Source organism: Papio anubis, chromosome 11 (genome assembly GCF_008728515.1).
Source record: "Papio anubis isolate 15944 chromosome 11, Panubis1.0, whole genome shotgun sequence".
Taxonomy (NCBI): domain Eukaryota; kingdom Metazoa; phylum Chordata; class Mammalia; order Primates; family Cercopithecidae; genus Papio; species Papio anubis.
Window position 1 is genome coordinate 99,677,275 of NC_044986.1, and position 26,110 is coordinate 99,703,384.

The 26,110-nt window shown below is 43.5% G+C and overlaps 1 protein-coding gene across 7 annotated transcripts in view; it reads right to left on the reverse strand.

The window, feature by feature from the left end:
• The window catches only part of LOC101007826 (amyloid beta A4 precursor protein-binding family B member 1-interacting protein), a 128,878-nt gene that overhangs the window by 38,202 nt on the left and 64,566 nt on the right, over positions 1-26,110 (reverse strand). For 6 of the 7 annotated variants that reach the window (XM_031652447.1, XM_021943122.2, XM_021943120.2 and 3 more), the window contains 3 exons: positions 25,743-25,820; positions 16,916-17,075; positions 14,832-14,953 (listed from right to left, as the gene is read on the reverse strand). In XM_031652447.1, the coding sequence (XP_031508307.1) occupies positions 14,832-14,953; positions 16,916-17,075; positions 25,743-25,820 (360 nt within the window). The remainder of the gene's footprint in view (positions 1-14,831; positions 14,954-16,915; positions 17,076-25,742; positions 25,821-26,110) is intronic. The other variant, XM_031652449.1, reaches the window with a different exon arrangement.

Here is a 26,110-nt window from a genome sequence, read left to right on the forward strand (position 1 = left end):
GTGTGAGCCACCATGCCCGGCCTCAAATCCCTGTTCTTAAGAAGGCTGCTATCACATGGAGAAGATAAATACAGATAGAGCATAGCGAGATGGACGGATGACTCTTTATCTATTGATGGGGAAGATATAAGAGACTACAAAAATTCAAAATGAGCCACCATCTAGAGATTTTCAGGAAGGAAAAAAAAAACTATGGACTGAGATGGTCAAGAAAATGTTTACAGAGGGGGTCAAAGTTTGAAGGAGGCCTTGAAAGTTGTTCAATGTTCAGCTAGGGAAAAAAGAATGAGAATAGATTTCCAGGGAGGAGAACAAGCATGCACAGAGGCACAGAGGTGTCTTTGGAGGACCAGTGAGCAGCCAGTCAGGCTAGAGCTGTGGGGTTAATGCAGCTCACTGAGTGAAGATCAGATCAGACCATCACTCCCAATTCTCTGCTTGCTGTCAGGTGACTGGGCAGTAACTTTCCCCAGAGTGGGTGAAGCTTATTTCCTTGCTTCACTTATGTTGGGTTTGGTCATGTGACTTGCTTTGACCAATAGAATGTGGCAGACGGGACGATGCATGGATTCTGAGCAGAGGGCTTGAGGTGCAGAGTGTGTTTCTGTCATTCACCTGTACTCTTGTTATTGACTGTGAGAAGAATATGTCACAGGTCTGTGCTGTCCAGGGCCAATCAGAGACACATGGGGCCGGATGCAGTGGCTCAGGACTGTAATCCCAGCACTTTGAGAGGCCAAGGCTGGTGGATCACCTGAGGTCAGGAATTCGAGATCAGCCTGGCCAAAATGGTGAAACCCCATCTCTACTAAAAAGACAAAATTAGCTGGGCCTGGTGGCGCATGCCTGTAATCTCAGCTACTTGGCAGGCTGAGGCAGGAGAATGGCTTGAACCCAGGAGGCAGAAGTTGCAGTGAGCTGAGATGGTGCCACTGCACTCTAGCCTGGGCCACAGGAGCAAAACTCCGTCTTAAAAAAAAAAAAAAGGACATGGAACTACCTAAATCTAAGTCTAAGTTATACTCTGGAGCTAAAGACAGGCGACCTGCAGACCCAGGAGAGAGGAAATGTCTGTTTCTGCAAACCAATGGGATTCTGAGGTAGTTTTTTTTGTTTTTTTTTTTTGAGACAAGGTCTTGCTCTGTTGCCCAGGCTGGAGGGCAGTGGATCACAGCTCACTGCAGCCTTGAACTCCTGGGCGCAAATGATCCTCCCACTTCAGCCTCCTGAGTAGCTGGGACCACAGGTGCATGCCATCACACTCAGCTAATTTTTTGATTTTTTGCAAAAACTGGGATCTCCCTATGTTGTCCAGGCTGGTCTTGAATTCCTTGGTCCAAGTGATCCTCCTGCTCTGCCTCCCAAAATGTTGGGATTACAGGTGTGAGCTACCATGCCTGGCTTCTAAGGTTGCCTTTCATGCCTCAATACACTGACTAATCGCACATACCCACACTGGGTGGTGAGAAGATCCAGGGCACCAAAGTCATGGGTAGACCTTCCTTTAACACAGTAGCCCATGCTGGGGACCATAAAGGTGATTACTATGTAACTTTCCTTCTAATCACACCTGGTCCTGGATGGTCAGAGACTGCCCTTGGTGGGCTGAGGGAGGCTGGAAGGGAATGGAAGAATGATGCCACAAGGTATTAATACTTTTCTCCCACAATAGCTGCCAGGCTGGTGGCTGAGACCCTTCCACACCTGAGCAGAAGCAGCTGTGTTTCTGTCTCTGCTCCTCACTCATGCAGCCACCAGTAGAGTATAATCACCATCAAATTTCAGTTAAGAAACAGAATAATCTGTGGAATAAGAGTTGCCTAAAATATCAATAGTGATTATTGTTAAAGAGTGAGATTATGGGTGATTTAGATTTTCTTCCTTATATTTTTCTGAATTTTCCAACTTTTCCTTTTATAATAAATTGATATTATTATTATTAGTATTTTGAGATGGAGTCTCACTCTGTCACCCAGGCTAGAGTGCAATGTCGCGATCTCGGCTCACTGCAACTTCCACCTCCCGGGTTCAAGCGATTCTCCTGTGTCAGCTTCCTGAGTAGCTGGGACTACAGGCACACGCCGCCATGCATGGCTAATTTTTGTATTTTTAATAAAGACGGGGTTTCACCACGTTGGCCAGGATGGTCTTGATCTCCTGACTTTGTGACATGCCTGCCTGGCCTCCCAAAGTGCTGGGATTACAGGCGTGAGCCACTACACCCGGCCAGATATTATTTTTAAGTTAGCAAAAGAAAGTTATTAGAAGAAATAAAAAGTAGCATAATAAGGAACTTATTTGAGGAACTTACTTGAGGCACAACCTTACATGAACTGACTTTACCTCTTATAAGGTTGTACCTTACATGAACTGACTTTACAGATTCCTTTTCTGAAAAAGAGATTCTTTAGGCTTCTAGCAGTAAGAATGGCTTATGTGAATACTGGAATGATTTTCCATGTTCATACTCCGTCCTCAATTCTCAGACCTCTATTTTGGTTTCAGGTGACAGGGTTTAGGACACACTATCCCAAACTATGGCACCTTGTCATTTGAGAAAACAGAAGAAGCAGGAAGATCCCTCTGACCTTTTCCTGTCCTTCTCCTCCGAAGCAGGTCTTAAAAGAATCCTCTGACCTTTCTCTAAAGTAAGTCATAGGATCCTCGTGAGACAGCCACCCACCCTATACCCAGAGGAAAGGGATGTCCCTATCTCTGAAGACACAGGGACCCAGAGAAGAATTGGAACAGACCTTGCCAAGTTCCCCCAGTTTACTTCCATTAGATCATACACTTTTGTCCTGCAATCACACTTCTGCACGACTGTCCACAAAAATACCCAGTTCTTCCTGTTTCTTCGGATCTTCATTTCTGAAAGCTCCTATGTTACTTACATTAAATAAATTTGTGTGCTTTTTTGGTTGTTGTTAATCTGTCTTTTGCAATAGTGACCTCAGCCATAAGCCTAGCAATGGGTTAGAAAATGGTTCTTTCTCCCCTACACAGGCAAAGTCACTGATTTTTGTACAGTAGGCTTTTAAAGTAAAACTGCCTTTATGAGGATAACACTGTTCTACTGCCCCAGCCCACTTTCCCAAAAGAGACCACATCCCCTGGGCAAGAGAGCCTCTGTAGGGGAGAAAAAGTCTTACCTTTTCCTCATCCATTGCAGAGGTCATGGCTGACACCCCTATAACAAGAGAGAGTAACAAGAGGAACGCAACACAAATTCATCTAACCAAAGTTTTACATGACATAGGAGCCTTCAGAAATCAATATCCAAAGAAGCAAACTACGTATTTTTACGCTAAGTTGAAGACTGAACTCTGACCTTTTTTTTTTTTTTTGAGACAGGTCTCACTCTGTCACCCAGGCTGGAATGCAGTGGCATGATCATGGCCCACTGCAGCCTCGACCTTCCAGGCTCAAGTGATCCTCCCACCTTAGCATCTTGAGTGGCTGGGACTACAGGGATGCATCACCACGCCCAGCTAATTTTAAATTTTTTTATAGAGATGAAGTCTCACATGTTGCCCAGTCTGGTCTCACACTCCTGGGCTCAAGTGATCCTCCTACCTCCCGAAGTGCGGGGATTACAGGTGTGAGCCACTGTGCCTGACGTTTTTTCTCTTGCCAAGATTCCCTTTTTTCTTTCCTTTTATTGTTTTTTTTAAAAAAAAAGAAAAAAGAAAGAAAAATAAACGCATAGATTATATGCAATCTTGCCCAAATCCTTTCTAAGGGGCCAGGGGAGTCATACCCTACAAACCACAAAATCTCATGAAATGGGTTTTTAATTAACTCTGTAGAGTGGAGCTTACTTTCCAACCTGATTCCGGTACAGTATCACACGATAGACAGCAGACCTTCTCATCTTCACGTAGGCATTCCTTTCTACTGACTTCAAGTCTTTAGACAAAGCTCAGTTCTCTCAACCAATTGCTAACTCAAGAATCCCTAAAATCCACCTATGACATGTTAAGCCTCTGCTTTGAGAGGCCCTGCCTTTTTGGGAACCAATGCATACCTCCCACATATTGATTTATGATTTTATCTGCAATTCCTGTCTCCCTGAAATGTACAAAACTAAACTGCAAGCCACAACTGCCATAGGCATACTTTTCAGGACCTCCTGAGACTGTGTCATCTGGACTCGGTCACGCATATTGGCTCAGAATAACCTTCTTTATTTAGTATTATTTAATACTCTTTAAATATTTTGGCATAATTTGTTTTGTTTTGTTTTGTTTTTTTCCATCATCAATCTGATGAAAGAAGTGGTTAATTGTGGAGAAACATGATCTAATGGCAATAAACTGGGGGAGCTCAGCGAGGTCTGTTTGTTTTGATTTGTTTCTGTGTCTCTGCGTGACATTCTCCACCCCAACCAGGTATGGGGCAGGACGCTTGCCACAGGAGGACCTTCCAGGGGCAAAGGGAGGAGGTCAGTGAGTGAGCCTTCTAGGTTTCGTGGCTTGCTTTGGGGAGAAGAAGTTGAGTTTCTATAACCTGCTTCAGGGGATAAGTGGGGGAAGAAGAAAGGAGGGTGGGAGAAGGTCACAGAGATTGTCTGGCATCTTAGGTCCTTCTAATCTCCTTTGGTTTAAAGTACTCAGCATGCCACGGTGCCATATTTTGGGGGCACTGTGTTCGGAGTGCTGGCACCCACCTAGGTCCTACTGACTATTGAAGATGAGAAATAATGTCATAAATTATTATTTCATAATAGGCACAATGGCTTTGTAAAGCAGAGGACAGTTAACCATGGGGGAGCCTGAGCCACTCACAGTGAGCCAACATTCAAGGCCAGGGTCTTCCTTTTTTAAGAAATTTATTTATATTTTGATTTTTTATAGAGATGGGGTTTCCTGTGTTTCCAGGCTGGTCTTGAACTCCTAGCCTCAAGTGATCCTCCCACCTTGGCCTCCCAAAATGCTGAGATTACAGATGTGAGCCACTATAGTTGGCCTTGGCTAAGGGTCTTTCAACTGTGTCCCCCCGTCCCTCCATGTCCTATAATTACATGAAGCCCCATCCAAGAGCGTGCTGTGTAAATTGTCACATCCTCAGTCTTGAAGTGTACCATTTTCTAAAGTGGACCTGTCTGAGAATGGACGGCCCCTTTCACAATTGCCTTTTCACATGTTAGAAAGGAAAATCGCACCTGCACCCACACAGAATCTTACTGCCCCAGGGTAAGGCTCAAAGGCCCTAAACAAAAGGACAACTTGAAACACCAGCGCAGAGAAAGAAGACGACTCATCACAAAAGCTTTTGGAAGTCATGAGGATTCTAATTCTTTGCTTTCAACATAATAGAAGGTACCTAATTATCTGGTCAGCTGATGGATGAAAAGAATCATCACTGATCCTCTTGTGGCTTTTGGCTAGTACCTTGGAAGGAGTTCAAAGAATTGAATGGAATTCTTCTGTTCCCATCTACTTATTTATATGAACAAACTCTCAGTATACAAAGTACTTAACATCTGTAAAAATGAAAAACTGGAATATAATTGATACGGAACTTCATCCTTTGATCCTGGAATTAACCAGGGGGAAAATGGCTCCATCTGTTTCTAACATTAAGAGATGTCCCTTCTCCCCATTTTTTCTTTCTTTCTTTCTTTTTTTTTGGAGATAGAGTTTCACTCTCGTTACCCAGGCTGGAGTGTAACAGCACAGTGTTGGCTCACTGCAACCTCCACCTCCCAGGTTCAAGTGATTCTCCTGCCTCAGCCTCCTGAGTAGCTGGGATTACAGGTGTGTGCCACCATGCCCAGCTAATTTTTTTGTATTATTAGTAGAGACAGGATTTCACCATGTTGGCCAGGCTGATCTTGAACTCCTGACCTCAGGTGATCCACCTGCCTTGGCCGCCCAAAGTGCTGGGGTTATAGGCATGAGCCACTGTGCCTGGCCTCCCATTTTTACTTTTCATGTTTAATTAGTATCAACATTTATAATTAAAAAAAGGTTTCTATGTTGTTTCGGTCAACTGTAATTTTTTAACCCTTAAGTTTCCTATGGTGACAGAAAAGAAAAGCTCACCCATCAATTTATAAACATAATTAGTTGAAGAGGAGTATGGGACAGAGAATAATAAAAGACTTTTAAGCATATCAATATATTACAATAGGATAAATCTTTGGGGAGAAAATGAAATGGAAACAGTTCAAATGGGGGAAAAAAGGAACAATATAAAATGTCCCAAATGTTGAAAAAAGCTTATTGTACATCACCAAAAGTGAACATTAATGTCAGTTTTGGACTTTGGGTGATAATAATGTGTCAACGTAGATTCATCAACTGTGACAAATGTGCCATGCTGGTGTTGATAGTGGGGGGAGCTGCATGTGTGCGAAGGCAGGGGATATATAGACACTCTTTCTATTTCTGTCCAATTTGACTGTGAATCTAACTGTTCTAAAAATAAAGTCTATTAAAAAAAAAAGCTTATTCATGTGCTTCTTAAAAAGATGATGGTGAGAATCAAATTGCCATGGAACTGTATTTAGATTCCATTGAATAGTTTTTTTAAACTGTCAACATTTAAAATATGTTGGACATGGAATTCTTTGTATCTATTTAAACTTGTAAGCCGGGTGCAGTGACTCACGCCTGTAATCTCAGCACTTTGGGAGGCCACGGTGGGCAGATCACGTGAGGTCAGGAGTTCAAGACCAGCCTGGCCAACATGGTGAAACCCCATTTCTACTAAATATACAAAAATTAGCTGGGCATGGTGGCACATGCCTGTAGTCCCAGCTACTTGGGAGGCTGAGGCAGGAGAATTGCTTGAACCTGGGAGGCGGAGGTTGCAGTGAGTCATGATCACACCACTGCACTCTAGCCTGGGCAACAGAGCAAGACTCCATCTCAAAAAAAAAATTAATAAATAAACTTGTGACGAAAAAATTTAGATGTCAGCAAACAAATGTGTGAGGTGGCACATGGATTTTCAAACTTCTTCTAGGGTTATGCAAGCACAAAGTTTGAGATCCATTTATAGAGGCAGCCATCATCTGAGGTTGGCTATAGGGGCTATGTGGGAACAGATGAGTAAGTTGAGGAAAGGAGTCCACCAAAGGGGAGAAGAATGACACAGCTGTGCACAGGGACAGAGAGTGACAGAGAGAGATGGACACCCAAGGGAGGGCTAGGGCCAAGATGCTTGCCATCATGATCCCAGCAATGCTCCAACCCCTACACCAGTCCCTGGGAGGTCTGACTGTACTTCCCATCTTTCATTCCAATGAGATGCCTCGGGATCCTTTCAGTAATCACTCTAAAAAAATTCTAATTAGAGCAATATCTGTTTTTATACCTAAGGATCACCACTGACAGTTGACGGCAGGAGCTAACAGTATTTGTGCACTCAGATTTCAGCAGTGCCTCTGGAAAACCAGTGATGGTCTTGCACCCTCACCAAATCTCAATAGTTAGACTCATACTTGGCTCTTACCTCTTGGGAGTGAAGCTAAAACAGTGACCGTTCCAAAAAGCTGGTAAGTTATTTTCAAATGGAACAGTGCATAATAGCAACCATCAGGAGAATTCATTAGGAGTTAACTCTATTTTCTTTCATTTAAAAATGGGGTGATCTGCTATTGCCTCCCCAAATGTAGACAAGTTATCCTTTTGGAATTCCTAATTAAGCATCTTTCTGTTCACAAATTTGCAGAGTTTGGTTTCTCTATATTCATTTTAGATAATCTATTACATAGAACTTTACTGCAGATGACTGCTGAATTTCAGTTGGGATCAAACCACTTTACTTTTATGCATAACTCCACAATGTAACAAGTGGTTTTCATGCTGGATTTGATTTTGTGAGGTAGGAAGTACAGCAGCATCAACCATTTGACAAACTGAGAAGTGAATTGAAGTGTTGTCAAAGAGCATACCAAGATCACACAGCAGGTGACATTTGAAACCCGGGTGCGTGAAGCCACTTTTCCAGTCACCATTGGAAATGGATGCCTAGTAATTATGCCTGCACAAGCATATCATTAATGTCTCCAAATTCTTACTTATTGTTGCTTCTGAAAATGGAGCTCAAAGCCTCCCTCTGCATTCACTTTCTTGCCTCTCCCAGGCACTATCCACAAAGACAAATAATTTGTAAAAGACTTCTGTTAAGTATTGAAGACTTCAGTATTGGGACTTTAAGAATGAAGTTTTAAAGAGTTTTGTACAGTTTGATAATTTTCCAGAAGAACTGACACTCTGGGTCAGGTAAGCTCTTTCTTAATTAAGCTGCAAGTATTAATCTGTCTTAGTCTATTTTCTGTTGCTATAGCAGAATACCAGACAGTGGGTAATTTACAAGGAAAATAAGTTTATTTGGTTCATGGTTCTGGAGGTTGGAAAGTCCAAGGACATGGTGGAAGCTTCTAGGGAGGGCTTTCAGACTGTGTCATAACACGGTGGAAAAGCAGAAAGCAAGTAAGCAGGCATGAAAAAGATGGCAAGAGCAAGCTGAGCTCACTTTTATAACAACCATGTTGCCCAGGCTGGTCTTGAAATCTTGTGCTTAAGCAATTCCCTTGCCTCATCCTCCCAAAGTGTTGGAATTACAGGCGTGAGCCACTGTGCCCAGCCTTAAACAAACTATCAAAGGATATTAGTATAGAGCTTCGACAAGAATGCTTTAGGTACTTCAAAATTACAAAGCCTCCCTTTTAGGAGTCATGACATCGATGAGAATGATCACAGCCTACTTCTCTCACTCTAAGGTCAGCAAGCAGAAGCCACTATGTACGCAGGGCACTGGCCAGAAGATAGATTCAACCAAACACTGAGAAAATGGAAATACATTTACTTAAAATTGGCCATTTCAAAAATGCCTCCACTTCAATTTTGGTCTTTACATTTGATTGTAGATTAGGAGAATGTATAAAAGTTGGCTTTTAAGAACATATTCTTATGCAAAATAATTCATCAGGAGAATTTCTGCTTCCCGCTATGGTAGAATAGTAATGGTTTGGGTTTATGGCCTGGCTCAAATCTCATCTCAAATTGTAATCCCCAGTGTTGGAAGTGGGGCCTGGTGGGAGGTGACTGGATCATGGGGCAATTTCTAACAGTTTAGCACCATGTCCTTAGTGCTATCTCATGACAGAGTTCTCAGGAGATCTGGTTGTTTAAAAGCATGTTGCATGCCCTCTCTCTCTCTTCCTCCTGCCCCAGCCATGTGAGGTGCTCACTGTCCTTCCCCTTCACCCTCTGCCATGACTGAAAGTTTCCTGAGGCCTTCCCAGAAGCAGATGCCACCATGCTTCCTGTACAGCTTGTAGAACCATGAGCCCATTAAACCTCTTTTCTTTTTGAGAGGGAGTTTTGCTCTTGTTGCCCAGGCTGGAGTGCAGTGGCACAATCTTGGCTCACTGCAACCTCTGTCTCCTGGGTTCAAGTGATTATCCTGCCTCAGCCTCCCTAGTAGCTGGGATTACAGATGCCCCCCTACCCTCACCACGTCCATCTAAGTTTTGTATTTTTAGTAGAGACAGGGTTTCATCACGTTGGCCAGGCTGGTCTCCAACTCCTGATCTTAGGTGATCCACCTGCCTCACCCTCCCAAATAAACCTCTTTTCTTTATAAATTACCTAGTCTCAGGTATTTCTTTATAGCAGTGTGAGAATGGCCCAATACAAGTAGCTTGCAGTAGACAAAACAGTTAGAAATGCTGGATTTAATAAAAATCTGTGTGAAGGGATTGGAGAGCTGTTGAAGCAATTAGGACTCAAGGGGTCAAGATCCAAGACAGAAATGAACCATAAAGAGGTGTTCAGGTCTCTAGAAAGCCACACTTCCCCTCAGGGCATTTGTTGATGCTTAGTCTAGGGTGAGACTGGGAATCATGGCAAAGGATTTGAGCAGGCACTTCACAAAAATGGGTATTCAAATGGATAAGAAACATTTGACAAGATGCTACAATCGCTGGCATCAGGAAAATTCAACTTAAAACCACAGAAGATGCCACTACAAACCCCTGGAATGGCTAAATTTAAAAACTAATGGCAACACCAAAGGCTGTCAAGGATGTGGAACAACAGGAATTCTCATACAATACTAATGGGAGGCTGAGTCATAGAATCTGTGTGGAAGCTGCTTGGCAGTATCTACTAAAACTAAACATATTACCCAGCCTGGCCAACATGGTGAAACCCCGTCTATACTAAAAATACAAAAAGTAGTCAAGTGTGGTGGTGAGTGCCTCCCAGCTTCTTGGGAGGCTGAGGCACGAGAATCACTTGAGCCAGGGAGGCAGACGTGGCAGTGAGCTGAGATTGTGCCACTGCACTCCAGCTTGGGTAACAGAAGGACTCTTATTAAAAAAAAAAAAAAAAAAAAAAATGCTGGGTGCGGTGGCTCATGCCTGTAATCCCAGCACTTTGGGAGCCTGAGGCAGGCTGAAGTGGAGCTCGAGACCAGTCTGGCCAACATGGTGAAACCCCGTCTCTACTAAAAATATAAAAACTAGCCAGGCGTGGTGGTGGGTGCCTGCGATCTCAGCTGCGCAGGAGGCTGACACATGAGAATCATTTGAACCCGGGAGGCAGAAGTTGCAGTGATCCGAGATTGCACCACTGTACTCCAGACTGGCTGACAGAGCAAGACTCAATCTCAAAAATGAAATAAAATAAAAAAACAAAACTAAACATATGCACAACCTGTGGTCCTGCAATTGCACCCGTAGGTATATATGCCAGAGAAATGTCTACACATGTCCAACAAAAGACATGTACTGTACAAGAATGCTCCCAACAGCATTACTGGTTAAAGCCCCACCCTAGAAACACATCAAATATCCATCAACAAGACAATGGATAAATAGGTTTTGGTATAGTCACACAATGGAACACTAACGGTGAAAAAGAATAAGCTAGTGCTGTGGGCAGTTGCATGAATGAGAGTTGAGTCAAAGCAAAGCAAAATAAAACCAACCTGGGCAACATGGTGAGAGCTTGTCTCTTAAAAAAAACAAAAACAAAACTTGGCTGGGTGTGGTGGCCTGCTTCTGTGTTCCCAGCTACTCCGGCGGCTGAAGTGGGAGGCTCACTTCAGCCTGCAAGGCGGGGATTGCAGTGAGCCACGATCGCGCTACTGCAAGATCTGGCTGGGCAAAAGAGCAAGACCCTGTTTCAAAAAGAAAAAAGTACTGTGATATAATTCCGTTTCGTATATAAAGTTCAAAAAGAGGAAATGCTAAGGAGATAGAGGCCAGAATCATGACGACCTTTGTAATGGGGAGTAAGGACTGGAAGAGCCATGAGGAAGGCTGCTGCAACTCCCTGAATGCTGTTATCTTCATGTGCGTGGTTCACTTTGTAAAAATTCAGATTGTACCATTATGGTATGTGCACTAATTCATTAGTTACCATGGCAAACTGCAGATGCCCACTGAAGGACTGAAAGACATGCCATCCCCCAAAACGCTAGATTGGTGCACTGATTACTTCTAGTTGAAAACATTGGAGACTTTGGGGTCCCAGAAAGGGTGAGCCGACCTTCTCTTCCTGCAGGCAGCAAGCCATCAGGATTCCTCTGAAGGGGAACCCTCAGCGTTTCAGGGCGAGAAAATAGCCCTTATCACCAGAGACTGGGAACTGGGCTGCAAAGGAGCTGAATAAATACACTCAACAAAGGAACTTCTATCTTCCACTATAGATAAAGTAACCCTTGTCTCCCCCCATAGATCTTCTGGTGACGCCCTTTAGTGAAAGGAATATAAAAACGCGGGACCCCAGTTCGTGCTGCCAAAAGGAATAAAGTAAGCTGAAAGCTGAGTCATGCAAGACACTGCCTTGCACCCTTTTGTTCCTAAACAGACAGCTACAAATAAAAGGTTAAATATCTCCACAAGCAATTCTATGTTCATCTTATCTTCTGTAAAGTTCCAACTTACTGAGCGGGAGAGGAATACAGTTATTCGCTCTTTCCCTACCTGCTCTTTTTCTCTTGCAACATGTGCGTTACCATGCCCCTCCCTCTTTCCCCTCCTTGACTTTTCCCCTTTACGTTGTTTTTTTTTTTTTTTTTTTTTTTTTGAGATGGAGTCTTGCTCTGTCACCCAGGTTGAAGTGCAGTGGTGCTATCTTGGCTTACTGCATCCTCTGCCTCCTGGGTCCAAGCAATTCTCCCTTCCTCAGCCTCCCAAGTAGCTGGGATTACAGGCGTCCACCACCATGCCCGTTAAGTTTTGTATTTTTAGTAGAGATGGGGTTTCACTATGTTGATCAGGCTAGTCTCGAACTCCTGACCTCAAGTGATCCGCCCACCTCAGCCTCCCAAAGTGCTGGGGTGACAGGCAGGAGCCACCGTGCCTGGCATCCCCTTTAAATGTTGAAGCCCTGAAATTCATCTTTGGAGAAGGGCACAGACCACAGACTGTTTCTGTGATTCTGTTTGTTTGTTTGTTTTCTTCTAGGAGTGTCCTTAAGCCTTGGCAAAAGAAACTTCTAAACTGATTGAGACCTATCAGAAACTTTCTGGTTTACACTCCCCTAGAAACTTCACTGCCCCTAGCCAGATCCTCTTTGTTCTGTCATTTCTTCTCAAATTTATTGTTTTTTGTTAAAAAAGTATAGAAGCATCTTGCCTCGGCCACTTCTTTAGACTTTGGACTCTTGTGAAGATCCCCATGTAGATGTAAAACTGATCAAAATGTGTATGCTTTTTTCTTGTTAATCTCTCTGGTGTCAATTTGGTTTCTAAATCCAGTCTAAAGGGATGTGGAGGTAATCTCTGATCCAGCCTAAAGGGGTATGGAGGTAATCTCTGACTCTCCCACCATGGCTAATCTTAGTTAGACAATAGCTATACCTTCTCTTATACAATAGCATAGCCATGTTGCATGACTCCTGAGCATTATTTTTATAGATTCAAGGGGAAAGGTGCCTCATGGAAGAGTTATGCAAAGTGGTGGCCCTGAATGTAACTCCCTAGTTTTAGCTGTGCATATGGTTGTTCAGATAGACACTACATTTCTCAGCTTTTCTTGTAGCTCAGTGTCATTATGGAACTAACTTCTGGCCAATGGGATGGAGGCATAAGCCTGAATGTGCATTTCCCCGGCTCTTCCCTCACTTCCTATGGACTGGAAAATGGTGAGGCAGAAAAGCTACCATGGAACCAAAGATGGAAGCCACATATTGAAAATGGCAGCGCCATTCCACTAGGTCTATCTACCTGTGTACCTGTGCCTGGACCAGTGTGTGAGAGAGAAATAAGCTTGTAGCTTGTTTGAACCACTGATTTAAGAGTCTCTTTGCTACAGCAACTTAGATGGTACCTTCACTAATGCAGTTGTTAAAGCATGGCATTGGGCCGGGTGCAGTGGCTCACGCCTGTAATCCCAGCACTTTGGGAGGCCGAGGCGGGCAGATCATGAGGTCAGGAGATCGAGACCATCCTGGTCAACATGGTGAAACCCCATCTCTACTAAAAAAAAAAAAAAAATTAGCCGGGGTGGTGTCATGCGCCTGTAGTCCCAGCTACTCGGGAGGCTGAGAGAGGGGAATTGCTTGAACCCAGGAGGCAGGCAGAGGTTGCAGTGAGCCAAGATTGCGCCACTGCACTCTAGCCTGGCAACAGAGCAAGACTTTGTCTAACAACAACAAAAAAGAAAAAAAAAAAAAAAGCATGGCATTGAAGGTAGTTACGGGTGGAAAACTTTGTATTTTTATGGCTTGATATTTATCACAAATAATACTATTTAATTGCTTTGTTGTCAGTCAGCCACCATACAACCCAAGGAAGACCCCAGAAAATAGCATTTATAGGATACATTTTCCCACAAGGAAGCTGCCCTAATTCTCCCTCTAATGATATGACACTTTTTTTTTTTAAACCTGTAAAAGGGAAAGGTGTCTGGAAAATGGAGAGGAACTTCTTCACCTTTAACATTCTTTGATTTTCAAAAAGAAGGTAATGACCCTCACACAATTATAGTTGCTTGAGGCCTCAGTTGGGAAAAAGCCTGGACATCCTTGTACACATGACTTGAAGGAAGCATTTTCAAATATGAAGAACAAATATGAACAAATATGAAAAAAAGAACAAATATAAATTTATGCTTTTTACTGGCACAAATTGTTTGTAACGAAATCACAGTAACTTGCACATTTTCCAGGTGGTCATTTTAGTTTTCCTGGCAAATATAAGCACCAAATACAAACAACAAAGAAAAGAGCATCTTTCAAGTAGGAAGCAGGAAGAACCAACAGTGAGTGCATGAAGATATATCGGATTAATGCAGCCACACGGAAACAGGGACAGAAGAGGATCAGACAACCGCAGAGAGATACGTTTTGGATTTGGAATGAAAATAAAGCAAAATGGATTCTTCTCTTTCTGAATCCTTCAAAGGGCTGTTAACTTACATACAGCTTAAGAGCTGAGTCTGTGTTTATTTGAAAATAATATATTTGTGATATTTTGTGAGACAATGAATGGTGTGGTTAGTATACAGGTGACATTAAAACAAATCCTTGGCCGGGCGCAGTAGCTCATGCCTGCAATCCTAGCACTTTGGGAGGCTGAGGCAGGCAGATCACGAGGTCAGGAGATCGAGACCTTACTGGTCAACATGGTGAAACCCTGTCTCTACTAAAAAATACAAAAAGTTAGCTGGGCCTGGTGGTGCACGCCTGTAGTCCCAGCTACTGGGGAGGCTGAGGCAGGAGAATTGCTTGAACCTGGGAGGTGAAGTTTGTAGTAAGCCAAGATCATGCCACTGCACTCCAGCCTGGGTGACAGAGTGAGACTCCGTCTCAAAAAAGAAAATCCTTCATACTTTATAGGGTTTAATAATATGCAGGTCATCTTACCTGGGGGTTTTTAAATACAGCATATTTCTCCTCTTTCTGCAAAAATAGTACTTTATTTTCTGTGTCTCTTGTCCAGTCTGATAAGACTTCAACAACATTTTCATGGTCTTCGAAAAACCTCTCTGATGAAATAAGAAAAGGTATTCTTTCAGACCCAAGACATCAGGGGTTCCAAGTGAGAAACAAGCTATTACTGAGTTAATCTTCATGAGTTTCATCAGGTGCCTAGGATTCTTATTAATAATTCTCACATGATGCCACACTGTAATATTTCTATTATGTTTATCTTTCATTGTCTTCAAGTTATCTTCCATTAAAAACAAGATGAAAAAACCCATAACACAGGCCGGGCGCGGTGGCTCAAGCCTGTAATCCCAGCACTTTGGGAGGCCGAAATGGGTGGATCACGAGGTCAGGAGATCGAGACCATCCTGGCTAACACGGTGAAACCCCGTCTCTACCAAAAAAAATATAAAAAAATAGCCGAGCGAGGTGGTGGTCGCCTGTAGTCCCAGCTACTCGGGAGGCTGAGGCAGGAGAATGGCGTGAACCCGGGAGGCGGAGCTTGCAGTAAGCTGAGATCCGGCCACTGCACTCCAGCCTGGGCGACAGAGTGAGACTCCATCTCAAAAAAAAAAAACAAAAAAAAACAAACAAAAAAAAAACCCATAACACAGTGACAATGGTCAGCTGTCACACTTTTTTCTTTCATTTTGTTTAAGAGATGGGGTCTCACTGTGTTGTCCAGGCTGGAGTGCAGTGGCTATTCACAGGCTTGAGCTCAAGCAATCCTCCTGCCTCACCCTCCCAAGTAGCTCAGCCTACAGGCATATGCCAGTGTACCTGGAGACGTACTTTTTTCAGGCTGACATTTTTTACCTTAAATAGTCCCAGATGGTGGCAAACATTCTACGTGAGGTGGACAGTCAGTCAATGACTGGTGAAACACTTTGAATGAAACTGTGAGAGTCACAGTGTGTACTCTAAAATATCACTCCTTAACACTCTAAAAGCAACGTGTGAATGCTTGAATTAAAACATAAAGAAAGGCTTTCATTTCTTCCCTTGACTCATAGAACTGAAGACAACGTCAAGGGACTGTTTTAGTGTAAACCATTTTATCCAGAAAAAAAATTGCTCCTAAAGCTTCCAGCACAGGCAATTCTGTCCCACCCAGCTCTCCTGAGGGACGACTGTCCCATTATTAAAAATGAGAAATGTGATATGTATGCCTATAGTCCCAGCTACTCGGGATGCGGAGGCAGGAGGATCGCTTGAGCCCAGGAGCTGAGGCTGCAGTGACCCATGACTGCATCATTGCACCGTAGCCTTGGTAATGGAGCAAAACCCTGTCTCAACACCACCACCACCACTACCTAGAATGAGAAGTAACAGTATATCTTCAGTTAACCTTTTTTCCGCTTTTGAAAAATTCCACCAATTTCTACCAATTGTTCTTTGCACTCTGAGGCTGAGCCTCTTCCACAAGACAAAGTGTCAGAGATTAAGCAAGTGGGGAGGGAGGAAGGGGAAATGAGCACTGGTGGGAGACTGTGGCAGGGTTATGGTCGGTTAAGGAAGCAACCACTAAAGAGGCATTAGCCGACAGATACCCAGGCTCTCCTGCCACCTGCTCAGCTTATTAACCATGCAGTATCTTAGTCAGTATCATCCAGTCGCTTTCTTTCCCAAATGGAACCACTAGAGAAGCAGCAGTAATAATGCTTATATCCCCCAAGGTCTGGCCACCACCTGCTAGAATCCAAGTCTCTTCACTACAACAAAATGAAGAGTCGAGCACTAAATCTCATATAAGGGAAGTGAAAGCCTTGAACCAAAGTCTTCTCAAGGAAGAACCAGGCCAGGCATGGTGGCTCACGCCTGTAATCCCAGCACTTTGGGAGGCCCAGGTGGGAGGATTGCTTGAGCGCAGGAGTTTGAGATCAGCCTGGGCAGCATAGTGAGACCCCATGTCTATTTTTTATGTAAAATTAAAGAGAAAAAAAGAGAATAAACCCAGGCCCGTAATACAGCAAACCCACAAGGTTTTTGGAGTACAGCCCATTGCTGGGGATGGGACTTACCAATTTGTAGTTCCGGGTAGATTTCATAAAGACACCAGTCTACATTGCAGTCACAATGAGTTTTCTCGAAAAGGTTGTCCAGAACATCTCGGGCTAGCTGCCGCTCATCCACCATCAGTGACTTTGTGCTGTTGTCGTCCATGTGCACCTTGACGACGAGCTGAGGATAGAACCATGAGGCAGCCAGTAAATTTCAGCAACTGGAGAAGGCTACTAAGATAAAGGTTTCAAAGTTGCTACTGTTTCTGCAAATTTATGTGAGAATGTGTTTGGTGAACTTGCTCCATCTAAACTCACTTGCATGCCAGGCACTTGTTTTAGGTGCTAGGATTATAGAGGTGGAGAAACCAATTCACAAAAAGAGAAAACAGATAATAAACAAAGTCCTTGTTTAGCCTTCAGAGACAGGGCATTCTGGTGGCAGAGACAGAAAACAAAGAGAACAAAAAAAGTGCTAGCTTCTTTCTTTCCCAATAATCTTTCCCTTTTCTTATTCCATCCTGGAGCCCAGAAACTTTTCTAGATTAAAAGCTATGCCTGTATCTTTATTATTATTATTATTATTATTTTGAGACGGATTCTTACTCTGTCGGCCAGGCTGGGGTGCAGTGGCGTGATCTCAGCTCACTGCAACCTTTGCTTCCTGGATTCAAGCGATTCTCTTGTTTCAGTCTTCCTAGTAGCTGGGATTACAGGTGCCTGCTACCATGCCCAGCTAATTTTTTTTTTTTTTTTTAATTTTTAGTGGAGATGGCGTTTCACCATGTTGGCCAGGCTGGTCTTGAACTCCTGACCTCAGGTGATCCACCCACCTTGGCCTCCCAAAGCGCTGGGATTACAGGTGTAAGCCAGCACCCCAGCCACCTGTTTCTTTATAATAAACTCTTCTCTTTTGCTTAGCTGGAGTTGAGTCCCATTTCGTGCAACCCAAGAGTCTGAAGATACCAAGTTGGTTAATCCACAATTCTTTGAAGGTCCACAGGGCATATCTCAACACAGTGTCACTGAGGGAACCCCACTGAGAGACAGATAGTTACAGCAGGGCACATTTGAGATCAGAATTGGATTAAGTGAAATGAATGTAGACTGAGAAATAAGCTGTTTTGCAGGCACATGATGAATCTAATTTTGGGGTTGTTTTGTGTGTGTGTGTGACAGGGTCTTGCTCTGTTGCCTAGGCTGGAGTGCAGTGGTGTCATCTTGGGTTACTGTAGCCTCGACCTCCTGAGCTCAACTGATCCTCCCACCTCAGCCTCCTGAGTGGCTGGGACCACAGGTGTGCACCACCACACCCAGCTAATTGTTGTTCATTTTTTTTTTGTAGAGGCAAAGTCTCACTATGTTGCCCATGTTGGTTTCAAATTCCTGGCCTCAAGCAGTTCTCCTGCCTCACCCTCCTAAAGTACTGGGATTACAAGCATGAGCCACCGTATCCAGCCCCTAATTTATTTTTTATTCCATTTTCAAAATATTCTATTGAATTAAATTCACAATAAAATTGATAGTAATCTTATTCCAAATCTGTAGGTTTGGAGGAAGCTGCATTTACTTATCTTCAACAAAAACACAGAATATCCTTGACTTTTTCTTGGCAACTTGTCAAAGTTATTAAAACACCTGATTCAGCTGGGTACGGTGAATCACGCCTGTAATCTCAGCACTTTGGGAGGCTGAGGCGGGCAGATCATGAGGTCAGGAGTTCAAGACCAGCCTGACCAACAGGATGAAAACCTGTCTCTGCTAAAAATACAGAAGTTAGCCAGGTGTGGTGGCATGTGCCTGTAATCCCAGCTGCTCAGGAGGCTGAGGCAGGAGAATCTCTTGAAACTGGGAGGCAGAAGTTGCAGTGAGCTGAGATTGCAGCACTGCACTCCAGCCTAGGGGATGGAGTGAGACTCCGTCTCAAAAAAAAAAAAAAAAAAAAAAGGAAAGAAAACAACAACAACAACTAAAATCTTATTCGTTAGAGAGACCCTGATTTTCATGTAATGTAACAGAATTAATTCGTGAAATAATGCAGCTAGGCTTTGGATTTTCTTTGACACCTGTGTATTTGTAGCATATGAGCTTATGGTTGGTCCTGGTTATTCACCAATAAGACGCATCGTTATTAAAAAAAAGTGATCAGATGGACTGAAAAGGGAGAGAGAAACCATAAATTTGATAACATTTCTTTCTCTCCTCAAGTTTGGATTAGGTTCTGAGCAGCCAGGTTCTGTCCCATTCCTGCCTCCCATCCAAGTACTAACCAGGCCTGACCCTGTTTAGCTTCTGAGATCAGATGAGATGGAGCATGATCAGGGTTGTATGGCTGTAGCTTCATTCCTTCCTAACACTCTATAGTTAACAGATTGAAGAGTGTAGCTCCTGTAGATGGTTCTGCAGAGTTACTGATAGCAACGGAAGGGTGTGTGTGGTGGTAACCATTTGGATGAGTTGCAGGCAGCAACCAAAAGTTGAAGCACTCATGTAACACCTTCTATTTCCAACATTCACATACACCCCCAAGATCAAAATGTAGACATGGGGCAGTCAAAATGCTTTCTTCCTCCAGGGACCGTTTAAACCAGAGCCTTATCCCAGGGTTTCCTAAAGAATACTTTTTTTTTCCCCTTGAAAATCTCTAACTCAGACATCTGTAATTGGATAGTTGCTTTTTCCCTGTATTTGTCTTTTGATGATAAAATGGTAGGCCCAACTAACACAGTGTCAAAGGTCCATTCATGTGACCTTAGAAATGAGTCATGGAGGGTTGCATGGAAAAAGAAGAATTCTTCAAATAGCGGTCTTTACTAGGATTTATTTTCTGTGGAAGGCGTACTTGCTGCTCTCTGCTGAGAATTACTGCTGTAAAGTAGCTACATGTGCTAAGACACACTACCAATGTTAAGGCTTAGAAAATTTAATGTTTCTGATGGAAAGATTAATGATGTTTGACTACATTTCAATCCCGCTTAGGAATTCTTGAGAAAATAAAACACGTGTTGCTGTTTTTTATGTTCTATAAAAACATTTATATAGAGAAAAAATACTAAACCACATAATCTGGCTATGATTAAAGGTTTCTTTTTGCAGAAATTGGAAACTAGAGTTAATCCACATGTACTTACGAATGTCCACAATTATAAAATTTAGAAAACACACACACACACACACGCATGCACACACACACACACAACCAAGAGAAGTCTTGTGATGTTTAACAAGAAGAAATTATATTTACTATTCTTCACAGCTTCCCTCACATTTGCAAGCTAAAGAGTAGCTCTATACCAACACATAACATTAAATCACAGTTATGTGATTTAGTAAGCTAAATGCTTTCCTATTTACACTATATGGTATGGGGCAAAGTGATTCAAGGGTGAAAAAATTGAAATAATCCATTAAAGATTTTATAGCTTTTATAATTTCTTCTTTTTTGGCAAGATGCTAAATACAAAAATATCTTAGACCTAAGTCATTTACAGTTTTGTTTTTTTGCTTCTGTAATAAAATTTACAAATGGAACCGTTCTCTGGTGTCACAGGGCTTTTAAAAAAACAATAAAAGTAATGCATGAGTCTGATTCTGTTTCTAGTTCCAAAATCTTTGTAGCACAAGCTGTGTACATCATTTGTAATTCAAAATGATGTCAACAGCCCACAGAATACTTGAGGGCAAAGTATGACAGACAGATTTGATTTCCATCCTTTAAAAACATGTTGTAGATTACGCATGAGTACATTGCAGTTATTCTCTTAATGCATGAGTGTGTCTCAGTTATTTTCTTAATATTCTGCATCACAGAACAAATATATTCGGAGTGTCTGAAATCAGAGCAAATACATAACTTGTCTTCGTAATTTTCTTTCCTTCCTCACTGATCAGAGTGGCTTCTGTTTTCCATCTTCCTTGTTGAATCAAGGCAGCTTGTGCTTTGTGTGTACCATTATAATTCATCTAAACTAAATCATGGCAACACTCTCACTTTCTGATATATGGCAGGAGATACCTGCCCTCTCCTTCTGTTCTCTTAATCTCCAGCTGAAGCGAATGGATGGAACCTGCTAGTTGTTCTATCTTTTAATCTAAGAAACAACTTCTCTTTTCATTTCCGCTTCTGAAAATATATAAATAATATATTTTATACATAATCCAGGGGTTTGAAATAGTCTAATTATGAAGTTTACTGTTACCTTTTTCTTTTGTCTTTTTATCTTGAGAGGTAAAGTCAGTGACTCAGCACAGCTCATCCTCAGCTGCCATCCATGTGTGATCAACACGTTTATCCATGTGTGAGATTTTGTGCTAGAATCCTGCTCTCATACCTTGCCCCTACAATCCATTTTCCACAAAGCAGCCAGTATGACCCATGCTTATTTATTTTAGAGACAGGATCTTGCTCTGCCACCCAGGCTGACGTGCAGTGGTGTGATCATAGCTCACTGCAACCTTGAACTCCTGGGCTCAAGGGATCCTCCCACCTCAGCCTCTTGTAGCTGGGATTACATGTGTGAACCACCATGCCCAGTTAATGAAAAACAATTTTTATTTTTGTAGAGATGGGCTCTTGCTATGTTGCCCAGGCTAGTCTTAACTTCTGGCCTCAAGCAATCCTCCTGCCTCGGCCTCCCAAAGTGTTGAGAGTAGAGGTGTGATCCTCTGTGCCTGGCCCGTTATAACCTTTAAAAGCCATATATTCATCTTACACTCCCCTGTTTAAAACCCTCAAATGGTTTCCCATTGCACTTACAATACAACTCAAACTTCTCCGTGGACCTATGAGACCCTGTGTCTCCCGGCTGCCTCTCTGTCCTCAGTTGTTTCCTTTTTTCCCCACCTCCCGGAGCTCATTCTTGCTGGACCATCTTTCACTCTCCGTTGCCTCTGCCCGGAATGCCCCCTAGCACCACACCCATGTGCATCCAACTGCTTCTGGCCAGAGGCCTTCCCTCCAGGGCTGCCTGCTCAGAGAGGCCTCCTTGGCACCAAATCCATCCGGAAGGGTTGCCTGTGTACTCTCTGTCACTTCTCCCTGGTTTATTTTCTTCAGAGCTAGAGTCTAACTAGACTCTAACTCTCCACAAGCAGGAACCACACTTGACTTATTCACCTCTGTGTGATCCTGGCATCTATTCTAAGAGATGGGGATACATTGGTGGGGAAAAGAGACAAAGATCCCTGGGGAAGATCCTATGGGATGGTGGGGAGGGGATACGGGCAATACATAGGACAAATAAGTAAAGTAGGCCAGGCCAAGCAATCCTCCCACCTCAGCCTCCCAAAGTGCTGGATTACATGCCCGTTTCATCTTTTCCTTAATTTACCAAATTAACTATTTTAACCACTATTACATGCCTGTAATCCCAGCACTTTGACAGGCTGAAGTGGGAGGATTGCTTGAGGCCAAGAGTTTGAGACCAGCCTGGGCAACATGGCCAGACCCTTTCTCTACAAATAATTTTTAAAAATAGCGGGCCATGGTGGTGCATACCTGTAGTCCAAGCTACCTGGGAGGCTGGGTGGTAAGATCACTTGAGCCCAGGAATTTGAGGCTTCAGTGAGCTGTGATAGCACCACTGCACTCCAGCCTGGGTGACAGAGCAAGACCTTGACACACACACACACACCCACACACACACACACACACACAAATAGGGTAGTGTTAAGCACTGAGGGGAACACTAAAGTGGGGGAAGGATTGGGAGTACTGGGGATGTGGGCGGCAAGGTCCCAAGGCAAGGGCAGGCCTGGAGTGCTTGAGGGGCAGTCAGGAGACCAGCAGCTGGAATGAGGGGAATGAAGGAGTGAATGCTGGGAGATGAGGCCAGGGAGGTGACTGGTCGCCATGTCATGCAGGGACTGGAGGCCACCGGGAGGATTCATTCTGGCTTCATGTGTGAGGTGGGCAGACATCAGAGACTTTTGAGCAGAGGAGGACAAGAAGAGAGACAGAAGCCCAAGAGAAGAAGCTGGCCCTCGGCAGAAACATAATGATTCATCCATCATTAAGGAAAGAATATGGGATATGTGGGTAGAGATGCACGCAGGTAGATAGGTAGATGTCTTGGCGGGAGCTTGCGCAACTTTTGTTTTGACTGAGTCTATTTTCCCTGCAACACGGGCAACAAAATCATTAGCTGAGGCCAGGTGTGGTGGCTCATGCTTGTAATCCCAGCACTTCGGGAGGCCCAGGTGGGAGGATCACTTGATGCCAGGAGTTTGAGACCAACCTGGGCAACAGAGTGAGACCCTTGTCTCTTAAAAAAAATGATTTTGTAGGTGAGAGAGTGATTGAACCAGGGTAGCTCACTGAGCGCCCAGGACTGAGCAGGAGGAAAGTTGAATTTAACCAAGATTTGAGAAAAGGACAAGGCACATGAGGATGTGGAGTTCCAAAGACTGACTGTGGAATTAATCACTTGTGGAAAATGCGGAGAAAATGGTAAGGAAATTTGGGCACGTTTGGAATGAGTGGAACCAGACTAATCTGGGAAGACTCCCCAAGATGAACCTTGAAAGTCTGGCTCCAGGGGCAGCCAAGGACTACTTCCTGAATATCCATCCATTGGCAGGTATTGAACGCCTTCATTCAGAGAACTGTGATAGGTGCCATGGGAATAGAAAGCGTAAAGCCCTATGTGAAAAGGACAATTCATGCAACTCTCAACAGAAAATTTTGAATGAGTCTCAAGAGATGTTATTTGCTTCAGCAGTTGAAATCAGATGAAGAGCCAGGCATCGTGGCTCACACCTGTAATCCCAGCACTTTGTGAGACTGAGATGGGTGGCTCGCTTGAGCCTAGGAGTCCAAGACCAGCCTAGGCAACATAGGGAGGCCTCAACTCTACAAAAAATAAAAATAGCCGGGCATGGTGGTACATGCCTGTGGTTCCAGCTACTCAGGAGGCTGAAGGAGGAGGATTGCTTGACCCCAGGAGTTTAAGGCTGCAGTGAGCCATGATCAGCTTGGGTGATAGAGCAAGACCCTGTCTTGAAACAAAACACGATGAAGACTGTTTCATCTTTCCCTTACTTTACCAAATTAACTATTTTTTAAAATTTTTTGTTTTTTTGAGATGGAGTCTCGCTCTGCGGTCCAGGCTGGAGTACAGTGGTGCAATCTTGGCTCACGACAACCCCCGCCTTCTGGGCTCAAATGATTATCCTGCTTCAGCCTCCTGAGTAGCTGGGATTACAGGTGCACACCACTGTATCCAGCTTATTTTTGTACTTTTAGTAGAGACGGGGTTTCACTGTGTTGGCCAGGCTGGTCTTGAACTCCTGACCTCGGGTGATCCACCCACCTCAGCCTCCCAAAGTGTTAAGATTATAGGTGTGAGCCACCGCGCCCAGCCTAACTATTATTAACACTTTATTATCATTAGGTATATTCTTCTAGTGAGGTTAAATGCAGCTGTATCTCTTGCTATAATACAATACATGTCTTCTTCAAAGACCTATACTCTGTAAAAAAAACATGCATGATCAAGTTACAGGCTTATTAGGAAAGTAGGGTTAAGGGCAGATTACTCAAAACCTATTTTGAAACCAGAGCACCAGCAAAAACAGCATTTGGTACCCTGGGAGATAACTTGGACATCTAGGGCAGCAGCAGGGCTGACGGCTGCGCCAGGGCATAGGAAAAGGGCACAAGAGCAATTGCGGAAAAGCGGAGGCCAGGCCAACAGAAGCTGAGCTCTGACCCAGTTAAGGCAGTCTCCAAAGGTGGCGCCACCTGCTATCAACCCAGAACTTTGCAAAATCCCGGAGAGGCCGGCTCAAAGGAAGGGAGCCCTGGATGTGCAAACTTGTTTTAAAATTTCTTTTTTTTTTTTTTTTTGAGATGGAGTCTCGCTCTGTCGCCCAGGCTGGAGTGCAGTGGCCGGATCTCAGCTCACTGCAAGCTCCGCCTCCCGGGTTCAGGCCATTCTCCTGCCTCAGCCTCCCAAGTAGCTGGGACTACAGGCGCCCGCCACCTCGCCCGGCTAGTTTTTTTTTTTTTTTTTTTATTTTTTATTTGAGACGGGGGTTTTCCGTGTTAGCCAGGATGGTCTCGATCTCCTGACCTCGTGATCCGCCCGTCTCGGCCTCCCAAAGTGCTAGGATTACAGGCGTGAGCCACCGTGCCCGGCCTTGTTTTAAAATTTCTTAAGATAGAGCTGAAAGGGCCCCTGCCTGGACAGAGCCAAGCCAAAGGTCCTTTCCTTTCTTGTTGAAGGTATAATTCTACTCCCACCATTCCAGCTCCCAGGAAAATTCATGTATAAGCCAGCAAAAAAAAATCATGTACAAGCCAAGGAAACCTCTACGTTTATAGTAACACAAATCCCTTATTTATCAATCACAAGTGAGCTAACTGATGATATAGAAAGAACAATTGTTCTTTACCTTTGTCCTTAAAAGTTTTTGAAAATTACAACTATTTGGAAAGTATCACTCAACATTTTTTTTTTTTTCCTTTCTTTCTTTCTTTCTTTTTTTTTTTTTTTTTTTTGAGACGGAGTCTCCCAGGCTGGAGTGCAGTGGCTCGATCTCACCTCACTGCAACCTCCGCCTCCTGGGTTCAAGTGATTCTCCTGCCTCAACCTGTCAAGTAGCTGGGACTACAGGCACCTGCCACCACACCCAGCTAATTTTTTTTATTTTTGTAGAGAGGGGGTTTCACCGTGTTAGCCAGGACGGTCTCGATCTTCTGACCTCATGATCCACCCACCTCAGCCTCCCAAAGTGCTGGGATTACAGGTGTGAGCCACCGTGCCTGGCTTCATTTTGTTTTTATCATTAAGCATAACCACAGGTCCTTAATTTAACTGCCCCCACGCAAATGGGATTCATGATTCACCTTCTTAACCTTGGCCTCCTTCAGTTTTTCCAGTGCCAGCTTAATTTTATCAGCCTTGGCTTGGGCTTCTTCCTCTTCCTGAAAAAGGGCAAGATATTCTTCATTACAGTCCATTAAATAATACCAGTGAGTAATCACTTCTGTCATTGCTAGTGTCTTAGCTACTTTATGTTAGCAAAAGTTACCAAATTTCACATGCTTGATTTTCAGAATGTATTAATTACTTTTTAAAGACATACAATGTGTAATAATCACATCTGGATAAATGGGGTATCCATCACCCGAAACATTCAATTTTCAGAATTTAAATGGCTATAACAAAATTCTTCAGCTCAAAGATATAGAAGGCAGCCACTCTTTATAGCTTG